The sequence below is a fragment of the Pituophis catenifer genome, unplaced genomic scaffold, assembly GCF_029215685.1.
Source record: "Pituophis catenifer annectens isolate HBS135680 unplaced genomic scaffold, rPitCat1.0.hap2 SCAF_2, whole genome shotgun sequence".
Taxonomy (NCBI): Eukaryota; Metazoa; Chordata; class Lepidosauria; order Squamata; family Colubridae; genus Pituophis; species Pituophis catenifer.
Genome location: NW_027256882.1, coordinates 108,002,307 through 108,025,008, shown reverse-complemented (window position 1 = coordinate 108,025,008; position 22,702 = coordinate 108,002,307). Strand labels below are relative to the sequence as shown.

At 36.9% G+C, this 22,702-nt stretch overlaps 2 protein-coding genes across 2 annotated transcripts in view; one reads left to right on the top strand and one right to left on the bottom strand.

Moving 5' to 3' along the window:
- The window catches only part of RBM27 (RNA binding motif protein 27), a 41,616-nt gene extending 38,134 nt beyond the window's left edge, over nucleotides 1-3,482 (bottom strand). Inside the window, exon 1 of the mRNA XM_070937345.1 lies at nucleotides 3,362-3,482. Coding sequence (XP_070793446.1) covers nucleotides 3,362-3,420 — 59 coding nt within the window. The 5' untranslated portion in view covers nucleotides 3,421-3,482. The remainder of the gene's footprint in view (nucleotides 1-3,361) is intronic.
- Nucleotides 3,483-6,367: 2,885 nt separating this feature from the next.
- The window catches only part of LARS1 (leucyl-tRNA synthetase 1), a 52,086-nt gene continuing 35,751 nt past the window's right edge, over nucleotides 6,368-22,702 (top strand). The window contains exons 1-11 of the mRNA XM_070937344.1: nucleotides 6,368-6,433; nucleotides 8,806-8,924; nucleotides 12,723-12,810; nucleotides 13,590-13,670; nucleotides 14,835-14,969; nucleotides 15,425-15,586; nucleotides 15,981-16,093; nucleotides 17,344-17,407; nucleotides 18,855-18,922; nucleotides 20,365-20,590; nucleotides 22,582-22,669. Coding sequence (XP_070793445.1) covers nucleotides 6,428-6,433; nucleotides 8,806-8,924; nucleotides 12,723-12,810; nucleotides 13,590-13,670; nucleotides 14,835-14,969; nucleotides 15,425-15,586; nucleotides 15,981-16,093; nucleotides 17,344-17,407; nucleotides 18,855-18,922; nucleotides 20,365-20,590; nucleotides 22,582-22,669 — 1,150 coding nt within the window. The 5' untranslated portion in view covers nucleotides 6,368-6,427. The remainder of the gene's footprint in view (nucleotides 6,434-8,805; nucleotides 8,925-12,722; nucleotides 12,811-13,589; nucleotides 13,671-14,834; nucleotides 14,970-15,424; nucleotides 15,587-15,980; nucleotides 16,094-17,343; nucleotides 17,408-18,854; nucleotides 18,923-20,364; nucleotides 20,591-22,581; nucleotides 22,670-22,702) is intronic.

The window sequence follows — 22,702 nt, the reverse complement described above, 5'->3', positions numbered from 1 at the left end:
TACTAAACTGTGATATGGTTAGTTTATGGTTCACATATGAACTCAGATATTGTGGATCATAAACTATGTTTGTTTATTGCATGAGGGAATGAAGCAAGACAGTGAAGAACCACTATGGCTTGCCAAGATTTTTCATGATGTATATCTCTTGGTAGATATTTTCCCCTTGCTATATGTTGTTATGGCTCTATAATTCTTTGGATATGTTACATGAACTCAACCAACTGGGATTTATTTAATTTACTACAAGATTAAACGTTAAAGAAGAAACTTTTGTAGTGACAACTAAGCAAATAAAATCAATTGATCCATAAATCTGAGTGTGAAAATCTTCATCTAGATGTTTATTGTTGAATAATAAAAAATAGGACAGACTTCAGATGCTTGGTAATGTATATTAAGTGCACAATTGAACACACATTTTTAGGCAATTTTAACTGAAGTGCATCTTTCAATGAATTCCTAAGTAGAAAATATATATGATAGATGAGAAGTTTGAACACCCTTTTATTTAGTATTCTGTAAATACTTCCTTTGACAGAAATAGCAACTTCCAAATATTTCTTATACTCAACTAAGACTCTATTATTGCTTTTAAATATTTTTTCACCAACTCTTCTCTATTGAACTCTTATAGGCAATATACTTAGGGTTTCTTGCATGTTTGAGATCTCCCCAGATTTTAATATTTAAGTCTGTGAATTATTCAGGCTATTCTAGAGCATTATTTTTGTATGTTCCAAATCATTGTCTTGTTGAAATAGCCAACCCCTGTTTTGGCTTCAATTTCTTCACTGACTGTGGGACATCAGCTTCTATGATATTTTGATATTAAGTTGAATTCATTCCTCCTTTTACTTGTATAAGTATTTTCTTTGTCACTGACTGCCACATAATCCCAAAACATAATAGAGCCATCTTGTGTCAATGGCAGCTAAGGTATTCTTTTCTTCAAATGCTTTACTCTTTTTCTCCAAATGTATGTTGTGTATAAGGTTGTGACCAAGTTGTTAATTTTTATTTCATCAGTCCAAACCCCTTTGTTCCAAAATGTTTTACTTGGTTCAAGGTTTTTTTTTTTTTTTTTTTTTTTTTTTTTGCGTACCTTAGATGATGACTTTTGTGATGAGGTTGGAGAAAAAGTTTCTATTTGGTAACTATCCCTTGCAGTACATTCTTGTATAATGAATGTTGTACTGTGGACAACTTCTCCAGTGTTAGTTAAACTTTCAGCAGGTAGTTTGCAGCAATCTGTGAATTGTGTTTTGTAGATATGTCCAGTTCCAGGCAATTTTGGCAAAGATTTGTCTTGATCTTCATGCTAATGTCCCACAGCCAGTGAAGAAAATGAAGCTGAAAAGAAGTTGGATAGTTCAACAGGACAACAATCTGAAAGATACTTCCAAATCAATTATGAAGCTCTTACAGAGAGAAAAATAAAGGATTTGAAACAGTCTGTAAAGTTCCCAGAGTTGAAAATTACCAAAAACCTGTGGAGAAAAAGCTGCAGCATGCCATTCATGCTAACAGTCCCAAGGATTTCTAACCTAGAAGATCTCTGCAATGAATAGTCAGGGAAAAAAGTCCAAAAGCAGCAACAGAAAAACTGGGTGGTCAGAGGAAATATTTATTTGGAAGTTGATATTTCTGCTGAAATAAATATTACAAAATATTGACTAAAAGTGTGTCTAGACTTTTCTACTTTCCACATATTTTTTTTATCCATAAAAACTGCTTACAAATAGCAAACATGCCCTGAGATTTACAGCAAGGTGCTATGCTTAACTGTTAACCATATGCAGGTTGCATTCTCTTCACTTAAGGATTCATTGAAATGTAAAAATGGGTATCCAAACTTTTGCATTCAGCTGTAAAAAACAATACTAAATTATGAACACTAAAATAGCCTTTCAAATTGCTTAGAAATTTGGACACATTCATAATCCTACGGTTTTATAGGGTATAAAAATTCAAACGGAGACTCCACAGGTTAGTTAGAAATGCCAACTGCTTATGCAACAGAATAATTCAATGTTATTCTACCTTATTTTATTTTTATCTTAGGAAACCAAATCAGCATTCCAGTTTAAGAACTTAATTCACGAGACATCAGAACTACTTAAAATAGGCTGTAAAGTTTGGGATAACATAGTTAAGTATTCAAGGCCAAAGGGAAAAGTTAATAATTACAAAAAATTAGGAATTGAGATAATTTAAGTATCTCTGGAACTTCTACTCATCATTTTAAATGTGATGCAGCATAGTACTCTTTAATGTAACATGTATACTTCAATTTTTTAAGTGTCATTTTGAAAAAACTAAGTGGTTTGTGGTATAAGCAACAATTTGTACTTATATATATGCAATTATAGTATAACACAGCTATTCAATAAAATAGCTGTCCCTCTGTCAAAACAACTGACATAATAAACAGAAGATACAAAGTTGTATTCCAAAAACTTCTCATGAATGTCCTGAAAGATATAATAACTGCTATAAGGTACAAATTTCGTTTTGGTCAACTGTTGGATGAAGTAAAACAAAAGGTTTCAGGATTCAAAGCTTAAATGGGTCAGAATCTCTCAAAGTTATAGACAAGGTACTTGCATAAAAAAATAATAATTCAGAAAACCTCTTGGTATTATGTCAGTTTACCATCGAACTTGTCAAAAAAATAATATTTCATTATCCTAGCCAGTTGCTCTTTCTTCTAAAAGTTTTTTTTCCTCTTTTTTTTTTTTCAAAGTACTCAACTCAAACCCAAATTTAGAGAAGGGGTCAGAGCGACGGATGGGCAATGGTTTCATTTCTTCTCCCAGTTGCTATAGTATATGATCCACTGCCCTAAATAAACGTTGTTTTTTTTTTACTTCCACGCAGCGCCTCCCTCTCTGTCAAACCTTCATTCACCTCAATACTCTCAAACCACGATCGGGACGTTTTGGGAAGCAAGTAGGCGAGCAAAAACCCCGCTTTTTGTCCCCGTGGAAACTCAGGCGCTTCATCGCCCCCTTCATCCTCACGTCTCTCTCTCTCTCTCTCTCTCCCAACCTCCCGATTCCCAGTTTATTCTGTAGCTGTTACTACAATGCCTTGCTCGGAATCCAGGCGGAGGGACGCTCCACGCCACCGGCAGGACCCCGCGCCCTCTGCTCCCTCCTTGGGGTCCTTCGGCTTCTATTAGCCCCAGCTCCACGCATCCCTTGCGGGCCCCTTCCCAAGCCAGCCCACCCTTCTTCCCCAGGTCAAGCCCCATAATCTCCGCCTTAAGGTCCGAAAAGTCCCCTCACCCTGGCTGCACCCCCACCCCCACCCCGCCCGCCCGCCCTCTGGCGCCTCTCCCGCACCAGCCCGCACTCACATCGGCTCCAATAACTTGGCCAGCCAGGACTTGAGCGCGTCCACGTTCTCTATGATCATGGCGAGGAGGGTCGCGGCGGCGGCGGCGCTGCAGTTACACTTCGGGCAACATCCCTCCTCCCTCCTCCCTCCCCCCGCGTTGACTCCGGTCCCTTCTTCCCTCTCCCGCCAAGTAGTCCCTCGCCAACAGCAACAGCAGCAGCAGCAGCACTCTAACTCTCGCCCCTCCCCCGTTTCGCCGAGCCTGGGCCTAAGTCAGACCAGGAACTAGCTAAACCGAGAGGGCGCAACGTAACCTGCTGGGTATCGGAGAAGGGGCGGGCACCCGGTTTCGCAGCGGAGCCAATCGGACGACGGAGCCTCGAGGAAAGGCAGCCAATCGCGCGACAGCGCCCCCGAGCGAAGGAACCAATCCGAAAGCTGCTGGGAGTACAGTAGCAAGGGAGGTGGGGGGGGAACACCGGTGGGAGGCCTCAGCAGGTTAGGTCGAGCCAACACGCGTTGAAATCTTTGTAAAGAGAGCTCCTAATTCAGGAGAGCTGCTGCCGAAGCGCGGGTGGTTGGGATACGTGAAACCACGCAGCGTAAAAAGTGTGTTTCCGAGCCTTTATCGAATACATTCCTACGTACAACGCACGTTAATCGGGCATAGAGCGAGTCGGAAATGAACTGCGTTCTGTGCGCGGCGTCGCGTTAATTCCCCAAGGGTGTGAATTTTTTTTCACTCTATTTTTAGCAAATGCGTGAAATTGCGATTGACATTCGCATTAGGGAAGAATTTGTATTGAGTTCGCGAACGATTCTCTTTATGTATAGGTGTATACTCTAGAGCCACATTAAATTGCACATGGCTACAAGCGCGCCTCCCAAAATTCTCATACTTGCTAACATAGGATATAACTTCAGGCATGTGATAAGGTTAAAAACTAAGATGAAAGCTGATATGCCATAATTTTAGATCGTCTAAATCCCCCAAGAAACAACATGTACTATTAATAATCAGGTAGTAAAGGTGTATTTTACCAAAATACCAAAAACATGTATTTACCAAAATATATATGATTTGTACACTCATCATGTACAGTATTTACCTACACATGCACAGAAAAGCGATAGTGGTATAATAGTTTAAATTTTTGGAACAACTTTAAATCCTCTTTCAGCCATGGATACCCAATGAATTAGGCCACCCAATGAATACCCAATGAATTAGGCCAGTCACTCTTAGCACAATTTACTTTATTGTGTTCTAGGAATAAAATTAAGAAAAATACAGTATCTTAAATACTTTGAATTCTTGGCTATAATGAAATTAACATCAGCAACTGGAAATTGTATACAAAGACACACATTTGACCCTTCCCATTTATGCTATTCCTAATATTTATTGATAAAAGTTTAAATAAGCCAAATGTAGCCAAAGAATGTAATTACAGTAAACAGTAAACTAAAAGACCTATCACAGACCTAAAGCATCTTTGGAAGTAATTTTTCACTGAAGGGATTTTCAGTGCTGATACTTGCTGATACAGTGCTAAGACAAATGAATCTGAACTATTTTAGTTTCCCAAATGCCTAAATGAGAGGTGGTTTGGGTTTAGAAACTAAAAAGGCACTTCCTGTCATATTTTGAATGCTATTACTGCATCATTTGTACCCTATGACTATCATTAAGTGTTGTACCTCATGATTCTTGACAAATGTATCTTTTCTTTTTATGTACACTGAGAACATATGCACCAAATTCCTTGTCCAATCACACTTGGCCAATAAAAAATTCTATCTATTACTGCACAAGATAAGTCTAATTTTGTTAGTGCTTTGATTCCCTGTGCATATTGTTATGTATGTGCAGTATAGTATAGCAAAAATAATATTGCTTATTAATAATCAGTAATACTGATTTCAGTGGGCTTTATTTCCTAATAATTTTGAATTTTTAACTGCATATAAGTATAAATGCAAAAAGCCATCTTCTATTTCTTTAGTGTGTGTGCAAGGTTTATAAGAAAATTATTTTAAATAAAAGAACTGTGAAGAAACATCAATGTTGTATAATACTCCATTTTTCTAGAAATACCTATTTTTATCCTCATGTTAATTTTTTCTCATCAATACCGCATGTTTTTTTTTCATATGAACAAGGATATGTTACTTAGTAAAAATATGCTGTGCCTCAGAGACAATTTTGAAAGCTTGTATATACTTTTAACAAGAGAGGGTTTAATAAAATCCTTTATCTCTTGGAATGCTTTTTCACTTTGAGAAACATTGCAATATGATGATATCAAATTGAACATCAAGTGGCACCGAAAAGCTTCTTGGATATATCACAACTCTTGCATACTTAGCAAACTTTCAGAAACAAATATAGGATAGTTTTGTCAGTGAGCCTCACATAGGACTACAGTGCATGCAACTTGTTTTTGCTCCTGCAAAATGCATTCCTTTAGCATGCATTTTAGAATCAAGTCCTAAATGATAGTGCTCATATAATCCAACCAACGTGAATATCCAAATTATAATTATATTTACTTTACGGCTGGAAGGCTTTTTTTTTTTTTCAGTAGGAAGAAAAGTATTTAAAAACAAGAATGCAAACAGAATCAACACTGATTACATTTGCCATTTTGCAACAGCTTCTGAAAAGTTATACAAGTTATTTCACCTCTATTCCTCCCGCTTCGCTTATGACATCAAATATACAATAAACACAATATCAAGAGACTGAAACTTAAGATTTGGATACTCCTATTGGTCAGCATCGATAAGTTTCATCCTCTCGATGCATTATGGGAAACGTATTCAATTCCAAGACCTCGCGGTTTGTGAAAAAAAGAAAAATCCCACGCGACAAGCTCTTGTAAAGTAACGCTTGGCTTGTAGCGAATTGTAGTTCAGCTGGCGGGTACTGTGCACTGTGTTAGCTCTGCGCAAACTCAACATCCCAAAAGTCTTCGCGAAGGAACCGGATCCATCTTTATTTTAAATGCATTGTGGGAGAACCGGCGGCGTGGAGCTGGGGGTGTTAACTGCAGGTGGAAGTCTTTCAGACTCTCGAGGAGCGATGACGGTGAATATCGGGTGACGGCGTTTGCCTGGATTGATTTTAGGGGGCTAGCTAGCAATTGGGCCAGGAGTATGGATCGGAGGATGATCTGTCAACGGAAAAAGCAAAAAAGGGGCGAATGGGCCGCCCCCCCTTCCTTGTTATGCTGTCATTTATCGAGATATACCCTTCACTTAGAAAGGGACTGGTTAGAATATTCCGGGTTAAATTCCACGTGGTTTATAACCTAATACTAAATAAGCAAAATTGCAGGGATATTTACAACGGGTAGCATAAAATGGTTCTTCCTGAGAATTGCCCGAAATCCCCGCAATCTTTGCAAGACATCTGGTTGGGGAAGGTTGACCTAATGAAGCGTTCTCGTTCCCTCCCTTGTATTTCAGTTCCCATATTCCTCAGCGAACATGCTGACGGGGGATTAAGGGAATTGACTGAATGCCTTTATGACGTCTAGATTATCCTGTGCTGGAGGCTTGAAAACAAGGATAAAAGAATACATGGAAGTCTCGTTTCAAATATTTCCTGTTTGCCCTGTTATTATTTTGCTTGGGTTTATTTGGATTAACTGGATGACTTTCTGGTTAGTATCTCATGTGCAAACTTTAACAAAAGAAAGGTCTTTTGCACAAGTCTCTAGGAAACCTTGCCCAATTTGCAATGGTACAGTCAAAGTGAGGACAAGAGTTCAATTTTTTTGACATCTGTCTTTTTGTGAAACTGTTACAGATATTAGATTTCTGTTTTCAAAAATAAAAATTCTGGTGACTCTTAAGAGTATGGATTATGCTGCTGTTAGTACAAACTAGTAAGATGTGTTGGTTTTATATATAATAAAAGTATTATAGTAAATTTCACCCATATTTCAGAGTGAGACATTGATCGCTTTATCCTAAGTGTGATTGTCTGATTAATGAAAATAATAGTTTTTGAGATACCTGATTTGATTGTTTTTGCTCTTGCTTGAGTTCATTTTGTTTGCCTGCTACGTGGGTTGGTTAGCTGTTTTGCTTTGACTGTAAGCTGCTGTTTAACCAAAAGGGAGAAGTAAATATGATTTGATAAGTTCACAGTGCATTTTAGGTGTCATTGGAGTTGTCATGTAAATTTCCAACTGATATGCTGATTGTAACATAATACTTTTTTTACTTTGCCTTTTGGTTCAGTACATAGCAATATGACAAGTGGAACTTGGGCTTTTCTGCTTCAATAATTAAGAACAACTGCCAGATTCATATTCAGCTTGCATAATATCCCAGGCTATTATTTATATTTACTAACGATGGTTGCACATCTCCAATTGTCATACAGAAGGGAACAGGGTATCAAATAAAATCAAGCAATTTGTCTCAAATTGTGAAACACAATTTCCATGTTTAAAAAGACTTTCCTTTTAGGCTAATACAAATTGTCTTTAGTGAGCCATCATACAGCAACCATTAAAAGTTACAATGGTGTTAAAAAAACCCTTACAGTTGGTCCTCAATGTTGTGGCCATTACAGCATCCCTGCAGTCATGTGATTACAATTTGGGTGCTTGGAAACTAGTGCACATTTATGACATTTGAAGCATCCTGCTGTCATTTGATCACCTTTGCAACCTTCACAGCTAATTTCCAACAAGCAGAGTCAATGTCAATGGGAAAGCTGGCAGGAAGTCCCAAGTCACAGTTATATGGCATTGTGTTTAATGATCTTGGGTGATTCACTTAATGACTGCAGCAGGAACTGATGTCATAACTGACATCATAATTGTCACATGCTGTTTAACTTTTATGTCTTAACAAGACATTATTATGTCTTATCGCTTAACAAGCCATTTCCAATTGTGATTGGTAAGTGAGGGCTAACTGCATACTCTTTAACACTGTAAATGCTATCAAACGTCTGCCAAATAGAAAAATAATAGCACAACTTACAATTGAATAAATGTGAAAATATGATCAATTTTCATATTTTCACTTCTTTAGATAATTGGGACTTTCATTATCCAATCAATATGAAGGAATAAATCCCCAACTAATATATAGTAGATTATTTTTAAAATGCGACAAGAACTAAAATGAATTACTGAACTGGCACAACTTGATCTTTTGCAGGATTAAATTTCTTAAGAAAATAAGGACTATCTAAACTCAAATGAAAAGGAGGGCAGTAATTTTATTTTATTGATAATATTTGTAAGTTCATAATATTTTTGAAATTTTTATAAGAGATAATATCTGGATAATATTGTAGAGTTAATATTCAGGAAATGATGTTTGTGTGAAAATTCAAAGTTTTGGCACAATAATGGTACAACATTATACTATTTATACTAACATAAATTATATTATTTAAGATAATCACACTAATTAGGGATTATTTGATCTTTTAAGGAACGGAAAGGGACAGCTAAAGTCGACTTCTTGAAAAAAATAGAAGAGGAAATCCAACAGAAATGGCACAATGAAAGAGCATTTGAAGTTAATGCAGAAGATGCGGCAAGTCACAAAAGGTGAGAATTTCACATGTGACTGAGAATTTCAATATTTGAGTGTGTAAATTTTAAATCTAATTGGTTTTTTTAAAAAAATATTAGTTATGTATTAGCTTTAATTTAATAATAGAAAATTAGTATTAAACAACATTTTAATTTTTTTAGTAGTAGCAAGCTTATGTATAGTATAATGAGTCACACAGAATCTGTCTCTAATAAGATGTTTTCCAGATACAATATGGGAACTACTATAGAGGTTTTCCTGCCAAAAGAGTGAATGCAATATAACACTTTCCTTAAAAGTGTTCCTTCAGAGAGCTGAAGTCCATGTGAAATGTAGGACCAGATTAGGAGCTAGGAAATCTGAAAATAACATTCCACATACAACTAAAATATGTGTATAATTGGAAACATCAAATTCAGAGTTGGCTAATTTTGGTCATTTTGCTTAATAAAAACTGAAATACCTGAAAAGGTAGTCGTGAAATTAGAATCATTCGTTTAGTGACTGTCTGAGGTTCCAACAGCACTGAAAAAAGTGATTTATAACCATTGTTCACACTTACTATCATCACAGTGTCCCCATGGTTAAGTCATCAAAATTTGGATGCCTGGAAATTAGATCATACTTACATGTCCTAGGATCATGTGATCACTTTTTGTGACTTTCTGACAAGTAAAGTCAATGGGCAAGCCAGATTCACTTTATAACCCTGTTACTAATTTACATTTACAGATTCATTTAACAACTATAGCAAGAAAAATCATAAAATGGGTCAAAACTCACTTAACTGTCTCGCTTAGGAATAGAAATTTTGGGCACAATTGTGGTCGTAAGTTGAGGATTACTTGTACTAAGAATTGATATTCTGGCGTACAGGTTTCAAATGTGCATCTACATTTCTGAAATTTCCAACTTGATTTATTATTCCTGGCCTCTTTTCTTTAAGAAGAAGAATTTAAAGAAATAGGTGACAAATGCATAACAACTTGCTAGAACGGTAGTAAGGTTGGTAAATCAACAGAGATACACATCTGTAGATTTTTATTCTGAATAGCTGAATCAGAAATACACATACACAAGTGTATATTAGGACAGAGGATATAATTATCTTAATCTTTGTTTTCATTATGCTGCCTATAAAAAGTTAAAAGCAGTGACACCTAAGAGACTTCTTGTGAATCAGGTCCAAATGTAGCTGACAACATGGCCATATCCATGTAGTTTTCTTGATAATGGTATGGAAGTGGTTTGCTACTGCCGCCTCCTCAATTAATTTCTGGTTTGACCTACTGTTCTGGGATTTCTAGTAATTTTCAGTCCAGTTGAACAAGGCTAGGTAAGTGCTGCCATCTAGCTGAGTGCATTTAAAAGGACTTGGATTGAGAAATTCTGAGTGAAAATTAAAATTAAGCATGACATTCTGCTACATAGTTTTATAATTTGCTTGTGGGTACCATTTAATTATTAGTTTGTTTCTATTTGGTTGTAGCAAAAATGAATGAGGGGAAAAAGGAATTTATATCTGATCAGGATGTTCTTCTAGCAGAATGAAGTTCCTTTTGCATGCAACTATATGTGTCTCAAATTTGGAGAGTTGTAGGATACATACATACATACAAACAGTACATACATACATACATGTATGTATATGTATATGTATGTGTGTGTATATATATATATGTGTGTGTGTGTACAGTTAATATCTCGGGTTTCTTCCCGTGTAATTGTAAACATATCCTTAAAAGGGTAATAGCGACGTTTCGACGAAATCACATTCGTCGTCATCTGGCTGAAGTTCTCTAAACGTCTGGCTGATGAAGCACATTTACAAACAGAATTATATACATTAACTAACATACTGACATCAAATGGGTTCTGTAGAAATAAAATCATCAGTATGATCCAGCATGTAACACCCAGACAGAAGAGAAATCAACAAGAGGAACAAAACAATGGGAAAGCCATCTTGCCCTATATAAAAGGAACAATGGATAAAATTAGCAAAATACTACATAGACACAACATCAAAACCATATTTTGCACAGATAGAAAGATATCGTCTATTCTGAGAAACCCTAAAGACAAAATAGAATTAGAAGATCAAGGCATATACGAAATCCCGTGTGCTTCCTGCCCCTCAACATATATTGGACAGACCAACAGAAGAATGAGTGTGCGCACCGAGGAACATAAAAATTCAGTACAAAAGAAAGAACACACATCATCATTAGTACAACACATAAATGCCACAGGACATAATATTAATTTTAATAACACAAAAACAGTGGCAAAAATAGAACATCTCAATGGCAGAATAATTAGAGAGGCCATTGAAATAGAGAAAAGACCATATTGTATGAATAAACGTGATGACACTTCCCGTCTGCCTACTATTTGGAAACCTGCTCTCATAGACAGACAAATCTTAACACAAAATATAAACCATAGATCAAAGATTCATCATAATGCCTGTGTTGCCACCATTTCCAGCATAACTTATCCATTAACCCACAACCAAGCAACAGCGCTTCCACCCAATCAAAATACAGCTACGTCATCAACCAATCAGAATACAACAACACTGTTGACCAATTAGAATACACCTTTGCCTCTTTTCATAGAAAAACATCAGTTACGATCACACAGTTTGCCCATAAGCACCAAACCGAGAACTTCATCCAGAAGATGACGAATGCGATTTCGTCGAAACGTCGTTACTACCCTTTTAAGGATATGTTTACAATTACACGGGAAGAAACCCGAGATATTAACTGTACACACATATATACCCGTGAAAACTTACATAAACATATATATATGTATGTATGTATGTATGTATGTATGTATGTATACAAATACCTTTACACACACACATACATATATAGTAAAGGTAAAGTCCAGTTATGTCTGACTATAGAGAGCAGTGCTCATCTCTGTTTCTTAGACAAGGGAGCCACAGTTGCTGGAGGATGCTTCTGTGGCCAGCATGACTATATGCTGAGGTGTAATGCTGTTACCTTCCCACTGAAGTGGTACCTATTTATCTACTCTTATTTGCAAGTTTTTGAACTGCTAGGTTAGCAGGAGCTGGGGCAAATAACGGGAATTCACCCCATGTTTGGGTCTTGAACCTGGACTGCCAGCTGACACTACATACATACATACATACATACATACATACATACATACACACACACACACATACATACATACATACAAACTTAGCTGAGGCAACTCAACAATGATAGAATTCTAATTCTATTTCTGTGTGTGTGTGCATGTGTGTATACATACATGATTGGAATTCTCTGTTATTATGGAGGTTTGTGTTTGAATTGAGAAACTTAGGTTCCTTATGCAGAATTTTCTTTTTCAGTTATTTCTCCTTCATTCAGACCAAAATTCTCAGCAATCTCTCCTAACTTTTTGTGAGGCTTTTCAGAGGTATGTGTAATTATGAGCAAGGAAATATTCTATTGTGTGAATTTGTTGTTCAGACACTATGGAATATCTTCCACTGTATTTAATGATATACAAACTTAATCAGTTAAAACCCAGGTTTAGTAGCGAAAGTTTTTTTTAATTGGGTATCATTCAATTAATATTTTTATAACGTTTTAATTTTTATACAAGGTCACTTCATTTGTTTCAAATGTGGCACTCAAAGTTCCTGTTATTGAATATTATATTGTATATTATATTGCAGTGACAAGTCATGAAATATTTATAGGACCATAACCTTAGCTGTGTTTAAGCTGAATTTCTGAAAATTAATTGATTTTTTTAAAATTATGTTTTAAATCTTCATTCAGCAATGGGAAATATTTTGCTACTTTTCCTTATCCATACATGAATGGCCGGCTTCACCTAGGACACACATTTTCTTTATCGAAATGTGAGGTAAGAATTTTTATTAGTGCTTTTGTGAAGCCCTTCCAAAGAAAATAGAAATAGAAAATAGAAATTTATAAAACCTGCTGTTTTTCTAATGACACATTTAATATTTATTTATTTGTGCAGTCAGGAGTGGCTCTGAGTGGCTCATCACAGGTAAAAAAACTTCAAAGAGAAATAGGTTAAAAGAAAAATTCAGACATATAAAAATAACTAAATGGTCTTGAAATAATAGATCTTATTCTCTTTGTTTTAATTCAGAAAGTTTTCATTTAGAGCAGGGGTTCCCAAACTCTTCAGCTCATTGACCATGGAATTTCATATTGCCAAAGCATTTATTATATGTAATATTATCTTTGTTATATTAATAAATACTACTTTAATAGTACTACAACCCTAACAATAACTTTCGTACTGACTTTAAGTATGTATTATCCATGCCTACAACCTCTGAGGAGAACAGAAATTATAATCTTAGAATCACACATAGGTTTGCCTAAAACTGTCCCATTGAATGCAGTAAAAATTATGTTGATTTGGCTGTTGTACCATAAATAGCCATGGGATTTCAACTGCTTCTAATTTCTATCTTTAAAAGACATTGAAATAAATGGCTTTCTTTCTTTCTTTCAAATTCTGTATCTTGCTTGAATTTTCCCTAAGGGAAAAAAATTGCTGAGGCATTTTAATAAATAATTTCTAGTTTAACTATTTGTGTTTTATCCTCCCCTCTTTTTCCTATTCTCAGACATTAATGCTTGGTCTTGTTTTCATGTGTCTTATAGTTTGCAGTTGGATACCAGAAACTGAAAGGAAAGAAATGCTTATTTCCTTTTGGACTTCATTGTACTGGCATGCCCATTAAGGTAAAATCACTTTATTGTATGGACAAAAATGTATTCCGTTTCTGAATCAAAAGAAATACATTATTTTTAATCTATTTTACTTAAATGTAGCAGGTATGTCATGTACACATTTGTTTAATATACTAGAATTGCCCATCTTAGGATACAGGTGATTCTGGGGCATTGTAATACATTAGATTCAATTCACAAAAGGTGTTATGGAGCTAAGATTTGTTAAAACAGTCACTTCAGTTTCCAGGATCACACACCTATAGTCGAAACTGCCATACCCTTTTTAGGATTAAATCTAAAGTTTTTTAAGATCCTAATAATCCTTGATCATGTGGCCGATCTTCAAGTTGCTCACATCTATGGTAAAATTTGCTTTCTTTGGTATTAAAAGTTATATGCTTAAAATGACCAGCCCGGATTCAAATTACACAAGTGTGGAGTCCTTGGTGCTCTCTGAGCTTGTACGTTTTTTTGCAGACATTTTATTACCCAACTAAGTAATGTCATCTGTTTTAGAAGGGAGTGGGGTGGCAATGATGATGTTACGTAGTTAGGTAATGAAAAATCCAAGTTCAGAGAGCATCAAGAACTCCACAGTTCACAGTTCTCTTTTATTGGTACTTTTAAGTATATTCAGTGGATTTAGTACAGTCAGTGCAACTATGGGAACAACCTGTTTCTAAGATTGAATTTTGCTTTTGAAAGGCTTCTCTGTTATAAAAACTGTTGGTAAAACATGGGTAGCAATGAACAAGCTTCCAGAAAGTTGCCGGAGTTACAGGCCAAGAAAAAAGATAGGATTAAAGAAACTATCTGCTTTTCCCACAGAAGAATCCACTTGATTTTTCAAAACAGCTTTTCTGTTTGCACAGATGGAGTGGAAGCATCCATTTACTCTCTTTGTAAAAGTAATGCATAACATTTTAAAGAATTTGCCAGGTCAGAGAACTAATCAATCATCCTTTGCGTGGACCAGAGTAAAAGATGTACAGCATTGTCAATTTTAGCTGTTGCCATAGAAGAGCTAGTTGTAGAAATAATAGTAACCAGTCGAAACACCTAGCTGATTTTGTGACCAACCAAATAAGAATATATAAATGTATGTGTTACCCATCCAGATCTTAGATGCATGTGTCCTAACAGTTTATAGATCTCTAGTGCATTTTCACTTAGGCATGTGCTGATAAGCTGAAACGAGAAATGGAGCTGTATGGTTGTCCACCAGAATTTCCAGATGAAGAAGAGGAGGAGGAGGAAGAGGAGTCAAAGCAAGAAGTGGTCATTAAAGATAAAGCTAAAGGCAAAAAGGTATTCAAAAGCAAGGCTATAGTAGTTTTCCCTCCTTCCTTTATATTCAAGGGCTGTAACTAACTGGGCATACCACCACTTACCATTTTGTTTTTTCTGTATCTTCTTCTTTCTCTCCTTTTCTCTATTCCTGCCATCCAATTCTACATCATTCACTCTTCCTTCCTCCCTTCCCAGTGATAAAAGCCTGAGCTGCTTGCTTGCAGGGAGCTTTTGAAATTATTCATAAAGCTACTGGTAACCAGCTTTGATTTGCAGTATAAATAATTTATGGTTCTTTTAGAAGATTATTTACATCTTGCAATACAACAGTAAATTTGTAGGAATTCTCATCTAATGTGAAATATTAAATGAACTTTTCTGTCCTCCTGTAACTTAAATGATCTTTTTAATGCACATAATGAAAATATTGCACTTAACTATGAGGTATATAAATTTCCCCCTGTTGTTTAAAGAGTAAAGCTGCTGCTAAGGCTGGCTCTTCAAAATACCAGTGGAGCATCATGAAATCTTTAGGCCTCTCTGATGAAGAAATAATAAAATTTTCAGAGGCTGAACATTGGCTTGGCTACTTCCCACCTCTGGCTCTTCAAGATTTAAAACGCATGGGACTAAAGGTATTACATATTTCTTATGTGGTTGATCAAAAGTATTTCATTTTTTTTTTTTTTGCTTTTCTAACTTTTTATTTATAAGTAGGCCTTGGGTCCCACACAGGTTATGAGAAGTATCTATTAGAAAACTGTCCAAATGTGTTCACATTTTTTTGTAAATGTTAGGCTTGAGATTTGATATTCTTATTGACAACAAACAATCTGAAGAACTGAAACAGTATATAAAGATTGCTTTTGCTAAGGATAGATAACCACATCATATTACATTCTGATTTCAATATTTAGAAATTTTAAAAGCAGTTTGCCATGGGAATAGTGATTGCTGTTCTCCTTTCTCCATGGCATTAATGTCTTTGGATTCCACCCTGTGAATGACCTTTATTTCATGACTTTCCAGATAGATTGGAGACGTTCCTTTATTACCACCGATGTCAACCCCTATTATGATGCTTTTGTACGGTGGCAATTTCTAGCTCTCAGAGAAAGAAAGAAAATCAAATTTGGAAAACGGTAAGAATGCTTTCTTGGTGTGTCCATTTATAAAACATTAAACACAGATTCTTGTTGCTTAGTTGCTTGAACTAGGTCAAAAATACAGTACTGAAGATGATTTGCTTATGGGTTCTCTGAACCATCCATCCCATATTTATGATTTTGTTTGGTATATTGCAGAACATTAACACTGATGTTCCCTAAATTTTAATTAAATTAAAGGGAAAAAAACAAGCATAGTGGTCAAAATAATACAATTAAGTTGAAAATACTTATGTCTCTCTTGGTAAATAAGTAATAATTATATAAGAGCAGTTATTGGTTGGTGAAAATGAATAGAATGGGAAGAATGTGTTATTGAAAGATCCTTTTTGCATTGTTTTTATTATACTTTATTTTGACATTCCCTTTTTATCTTTATTGTTTGATTTCTTTAGTTAAGCTTATGTACTTTTTAAAAAAGAATACATAAAGATAAAACCTTTTTTTACATAAATATCAGCTTTCTATATTAATATAATTGAATATAGTCCTCCTAAATGATGGACAGAATGTAATTTAAATGATTTATTGCAAATGTCTAAGATTACACTTGCCGGTAAATATTCTGTGGTTGTGTACTATTCAGATGGAATTGTACCAGGTTCGCAGTGTTTCCTAATTTCATGTCTTAAGTTGTCCTTGGAATTTCTTGTAAATGATATCATTGGTTATGGCAGCTTTTTAAAATCTCCCACTTCAATATTTCGATCCAATTAATGATTTGCGGTTGAGTCACAGCTAGCTTCAATGGACACAGCGGAGTACGGTAGATCAATAGATTTTGTCTCCCTATATAAATAATCTTTGTCAGCCTGAACTCCAGGTATAAAATGTTGGGTTTTTTTCCTTTCATTCAGTGAGCCAATAACTTTCCAACTTTCTTTCCTGATTTCTTATAGTTCTGATTAATTCTTTATTTCAAAGAATATTAAAATTGTTCTGAATGTAGCAGTTCCATTTTATGTATGGCTGCTAAAGATACTTGGTATAAGTGCCCAATTCAGTACAGCACTATTACTTATAGTGGCTCCCCTTATGGCTTCTCTGGGGAAAGTGAAATGAAAAGCAAAAAATGATGCGCCGGCACCATTTTTCCTTGGAATTAGTCTGCATAGTAGGAGACTATCTGGCATGGGTGTTCAATTGCATTAACCAAATGCAAAATACTCGCTGTTCAATATCTAGTATGTACCCACATTTTAACAATGACTTAATTTGCCTTGTAGGTATACTATTTATTCACCAAAAGATGGTCAACCTTGCATGGATCATGACAGACAAACAGGAGAGGTAATGAAGGATTTTAAAAAATAGGACTAAGTTTTAATTAGTTGAGACTTTGGAGATTAAAGCCAGAGGGCAGGAGGGAAGAGGAGGATCAGGAAAAATGGCCACCCTGCCCTCTTTCACTACTGTTTCCTGATTCTTTCTGGGAAGCCTTTTCTTTCTTAAAGGGTTAAGTTTGGACCCAATTTTATACAGGAATTTTATTCAGTCATCTAATTGACTGAAACACCTAAACAGAAAACTAAATGAAATTAGACAGAACTTTGAAATCATTATCAATACTACTACTAGTAGTAGACTACCCAATCTTAGTATCTAAAAAAAAAAAGCCAAGATGTGTCCAACTTGGTTAAGTACTTGCTAGAATCTCAAGTACCAGGAGTCCCGAATTGAAAAAGTACTCCAGATGAAACCAATGGCAGTTTCTTGTATATCATTGCCAAGAAGATAAATGTATAATTGTAAGGAGAGTTGAGCTTGATTCAGTAACCCTTTTTATAGTTTTGGGATGCAAATAGCAGAAGTAGGAAGGATAATTTTAAAAGTTATTTGTAAATTGGAACTGTGAGTCAACTTTCAGAGAGAATAAAAATTGGAAAGTCACCTAGGCACTCAAGCTTCTGGAAAAGCTGCTTGGATGCTAGCCTCTGGTTTTATGTCACCAGCAGCTTGTTTATACTAGATTTCCATAGAATCACCAATTTCTTGCATTATTTTCTAGGTGGGAGAGTGCGACATAATTCATTCCTTGTTATTGGTATCAGGATTATGTAATGTTCCACGTTAAAGAAAAATAAGATGCCTTGAAATGTATACAGTATCTCTCTGCAATTGTTTAAACTGGTTATGTGATTCCGGGAAAAGATGCAGATGCTTTAAGGAGTTGCCAACAGATATTACCCGAGTTACTTCCTCTCCCAGCTCCCACCCCGACTCTGAAACACACTTTTCTTTTCCAATCCAAAGTAATATATTTATTTATTTACAGACATTATAAAGGCCACCTATATCATATAATGATCCTAGCCAGCTCACAATAATCAATAAAAAACAAAGATCTGATTAATAAACAAATCACTCTAGTGCAGGGGTGTGAAGCCCACGTCCGCCCATGCCCATGTCCACTTTAGTGAAGAGGGAAAAAGTCGCGATACAGCACGTGACGAGTCCGTGATGACGTGAGTTTGAAACCCCTGCTCTAGTGACTTTGTTTTAGTCTAATGCAGGGGTGTCAAACTCACATCGTCACAGCGGCGTCACGTGACGTATCAGGACTTTTTTCCCCTTCGCTAAACTAGGTGTAGGTGTGGCCAATACATGACACATCCGGCCCGTGGGCTGGGAGTTTGGCAGCCCTGGTCTAATGTATAAAGACTGGTTTGACTGAGTAGTTCTAAGAGATTACAAATGAAAGTGACACAATTGTTTACCGGTATATATTGTCTCTTAGGGTGTGGGACCTCAAGAATACACACTAATCAAAATGAAGGTGATAGAGCCTTACCCTCTGAAATTAAGGTAGGCCTCGGCATAATTACTGATACTGATGTTAGTGGAAAAAAAGAAGAAAGCTAAAAGTTTATTGGAAACACATATTAAAGGTTTTTAAAGTGTGTTCAGATATGTGTGGCTTTTTGGTTGTTGATGAAGTAAATTAAGATTAGACTAATTTATGTCATGTAGATTGATCAGTTAAGTAGAAATTTTCACATAGAGGACAGGATACCACTGGATATCAGTTATTGAGAGAGGAATAGGTTTTGCCTTATTTGGGGCATTCAACATTGGAAAAGTTGAAAAGATCTATTGATCTGCAATTAAAGGCATTTGGAAATTAGTTCCATTGAACTGAATAGCCTTAAGAAATGCATCAGGTTGTATTGACAATATGGAGATAGATCAAGATAAATGCTTGGTTATTCTTTTCAGATGGATTTGGAAGAACATTTTTATCACTTTTTTCTTTGGATTTTGAATTTGTTGATATAGTGACTTCCCTGTGTTTATTCCTCTACAAAATGAACACAATAAACAGTCATTTTTATAAGTCAAAGATATGCTGTCTTTTTAAAAAACTATCCTTGTGCAAAGATTGGAAAAAGAAGAGGGGAATCCCCATAGTGAATAGGCTTCATTGTCAACTTAGAAGGGACAGTTTACTGATAAGACGTATGTCCCAAATATGCTGTTTCAAGAGGCAACTGGACTTTCTAGTTTTTCTTTGAAGATGTTTCTTTTCTCATCCAAGAAGCTTCTTCAGCTTCAGACCTGAAGAAGCTTCTCTGATGAGAAGCGAAATGTTTTCAAAGAAAACCCAGAAAGTCCAGTTGCCTCTTGAAAAAGCACCTTTGGGACAACCATGACCTGGATAACTCCATAGACATTTAGTGATGCACTTTGGGAAGAAAATGTTTCAAAGTATGTTGCCATAGATTTGTGATGGTGGACCTATGGCACGGGTGCCACAGGTGGCACACGGAGCCATATCTGAGGGCACACGAGCGTTGCCCTAGCTCAGCTCCAGCACATATGTGCCCGCCGGCCAGCTGATTTTCGGGCCTTCTGGGCCCACCTGAAGTTGGGAAATGGGCTGTTTCCGGCCTTTGGAGGCCCTACAGGGGGTGTTGAGAAAGGCTGTTTTTGCCCTCCCCAGGCTCCTAGAAAGCCTCTGGAGCCTGGGGAGAGTGAAAAATGTCCCCACTGTGCCATCGCATGCCAAAAGCGGGGCAACACGTGCACGTGCGCGGGAGGGCAGGGCACGGGTGGGCATTGAATTATGAGTGTGGGCACGCATATGCACGATTCCCCCGCTCTCACCCCACTTTTGGCACGCGATGGCAAAAAGATTAGCCATCACTGCCATAGATTGTAGAAAACACTATTTAGCTATTTGTTTTTATCTTTTACGTGTACTTTTGTTTAAATATATTTTTCTAAACTGCCCTTTCTTTCTTTTACAGTGGCCTTAGAGGAAAGAATATCTTCTTGGTAGCTGCTACTTTGAGACCAGAAACCATGTTTGGGCAGACCAATTGTTGGGTTCGGCCTGATATGAAGTACATTGGGTTTGAGACTCAGAATGGGGATATTTTTATTTGCACACAGAGGGCAGCCAGGAATATGTCCTACCAAGGCTTCACAAAAACCAATGGGGTGGTACCTGTTGTGAAAGAGTTGATGGGAGAAGTGAGTATCTTGTGAACATTACTTCTAATAAGGGTCTTCTAACAAAAAAACGAAGCAGATTCTGAGGACTTTAGATTTGCTTTAATATACAATACAGGTAGTCCTTGACTTATGGCCACAATTGAGCCCAAAAGTTTGGTTCACTGAGCAGTTGTTAAGTGATTCACAACAGTTGTTAAGTTAGTAACACAGTTGTTAAGAGAATCTGGCTTCCCCATTGACATTGCTAGTCAGAAGGTTGAAAAAGGTGATCACATGACCCCTGAAGACTGCAGCTGTCATAAATATCAAGTCAGTTGCCAAGTGTCCAAACTTTGATCACATGACCATGGGGATGCTGCAACGGTCATAAGTGTGAAAAACAGTCATAAGTCACTTTTTTCAGTACCATTGTAATGGCCACTAAAGAAATGATTGTAAGTCCAGGACTAGCTGCATAGATTCTAATGTCTATGGAGATTCTCAAACATCCAGGTCATGGTTGTCCCAAAGGTGCTTTTCCAAAAGGCAACAGAACTTTCTTGGCTTTTTTCCTTGAAAATATTTGCTTTTCGTCCAAAAAGCTTCTTCAGTTCTAATTCTATGCCTTTCAACTATAGTGCGTCTACAGTTATTCCAGAACTCTGAGCTTGAAATAAGCTCAATGTTGCGACCCAGGCCCAAGTAGGTATTATCAGACTCAATCAGTTCGAAAACAAACAGACTTTATTAGAACATCTGAGAATTAACTCATTCTCAGCATAGTCCAAACTAATTCAAAACCAATTCTTCATAACACAATTCTTCAGCCTTATCACCCACCTTGGTCTAATTAGGCAACCTGCCAAAGGCTTTTCTTGGCAAAAGTTCAGAAGCAGAAGACGCCGACAAGAAATAAATGCAGCAAGACAAGAAACAAATCTATTGACGTTGTTTTCCGACAAAGAGCCCAAGAGCCATTGCTGGTCTTTTAAGCCTTATAGGGGCCAATCATCTCTTGGCCTTACTCCAGAGTCATCCTTTTTGCTTTAGCTGCTCTTGCTTTCTGGCAGCTCTTCTCATGCGTGCACTAGGAACAGGCTCCTCCTGTTCCTCTGCCTCTCTACTGTCAGCCTCTGAAGGCTCTGGAGTCCGCACATCACTCCCAGATGGCCTTGGCCCCATCTCTGCCTCGGATGCAGAGCCCTCATCCAGGCCTTCCCCAGCCTCCAGAATTGGCTCATGTTCTTCCCCAGCCTCCTCTCTTTCCGACTCCACTGCCAGCTCCACAGACTGCTGGCGGACCACAACACTCAAGTGATCAGAACAAGTTGAACACTCTCTTGCAAAAAAAAATTCAGTCTAACCTCCTCTCCTCAAATGGGCCTCGGTCAGGCCAGCTTCAGGGTTGACAGGTGGCCCCCCCCTTAATTGAAAAGGAGTTGCTGGAAAGAAAAGAAATCGCAAAGAGGTTACTTAAGGTTCAGTCTAATCACCTCTTCCTCCTCCTGGGGTTCCCTTAGGTTTCTGAGAGTACGTATCATGAAACTGTTTGACCAACCTATCTGCCTTCACATCCCAGCTCTTCACCCAAAAAGCTTCGGATAGTGGGTGCCCCTTCCATTGAACTAGGTAGTGCAACCGGCCCCTATGCAATTTAGAATCCAGGATTTTCTTTATCTCGTAATGTGTTTCCCCTTGCACCACTATTGGTTTTGGGGCTGCCCAATCTACCGGCCTGAACTGGGAGCCTACCGCCGGCTTTAACAAGATGCTGTGAAAGACTGTAAGCACTTTCCCTAACAAGCGGGGGAGTTTACGTTGTACTGTAACAGAGTTGATTATTTTCACTCTAGGAAAAGGCCCTATGAGTTTTGGCCCTTGTTTTTTGCAAGGGAGTTTGAACACAGAACCACGATTTCAAAATTTAAAGTAGCATTCCCAATTTTGAAAGTTCTTCAGTTGTGAAATATTTTGCATATGTCAAATGGAGACACATGCTTCCCTTTTAACATAATTCTCTTTCTCTGTAGGAGATACTTGGTGCTGCGCTTTCTGCTCCTCTGACATCCTATAAAGTCATCTATGCTCTTCCAATGTTGACTATTAAGGAAGATAAAGGTAAAAACTATGGCATTTTAGCACTCATTTTTT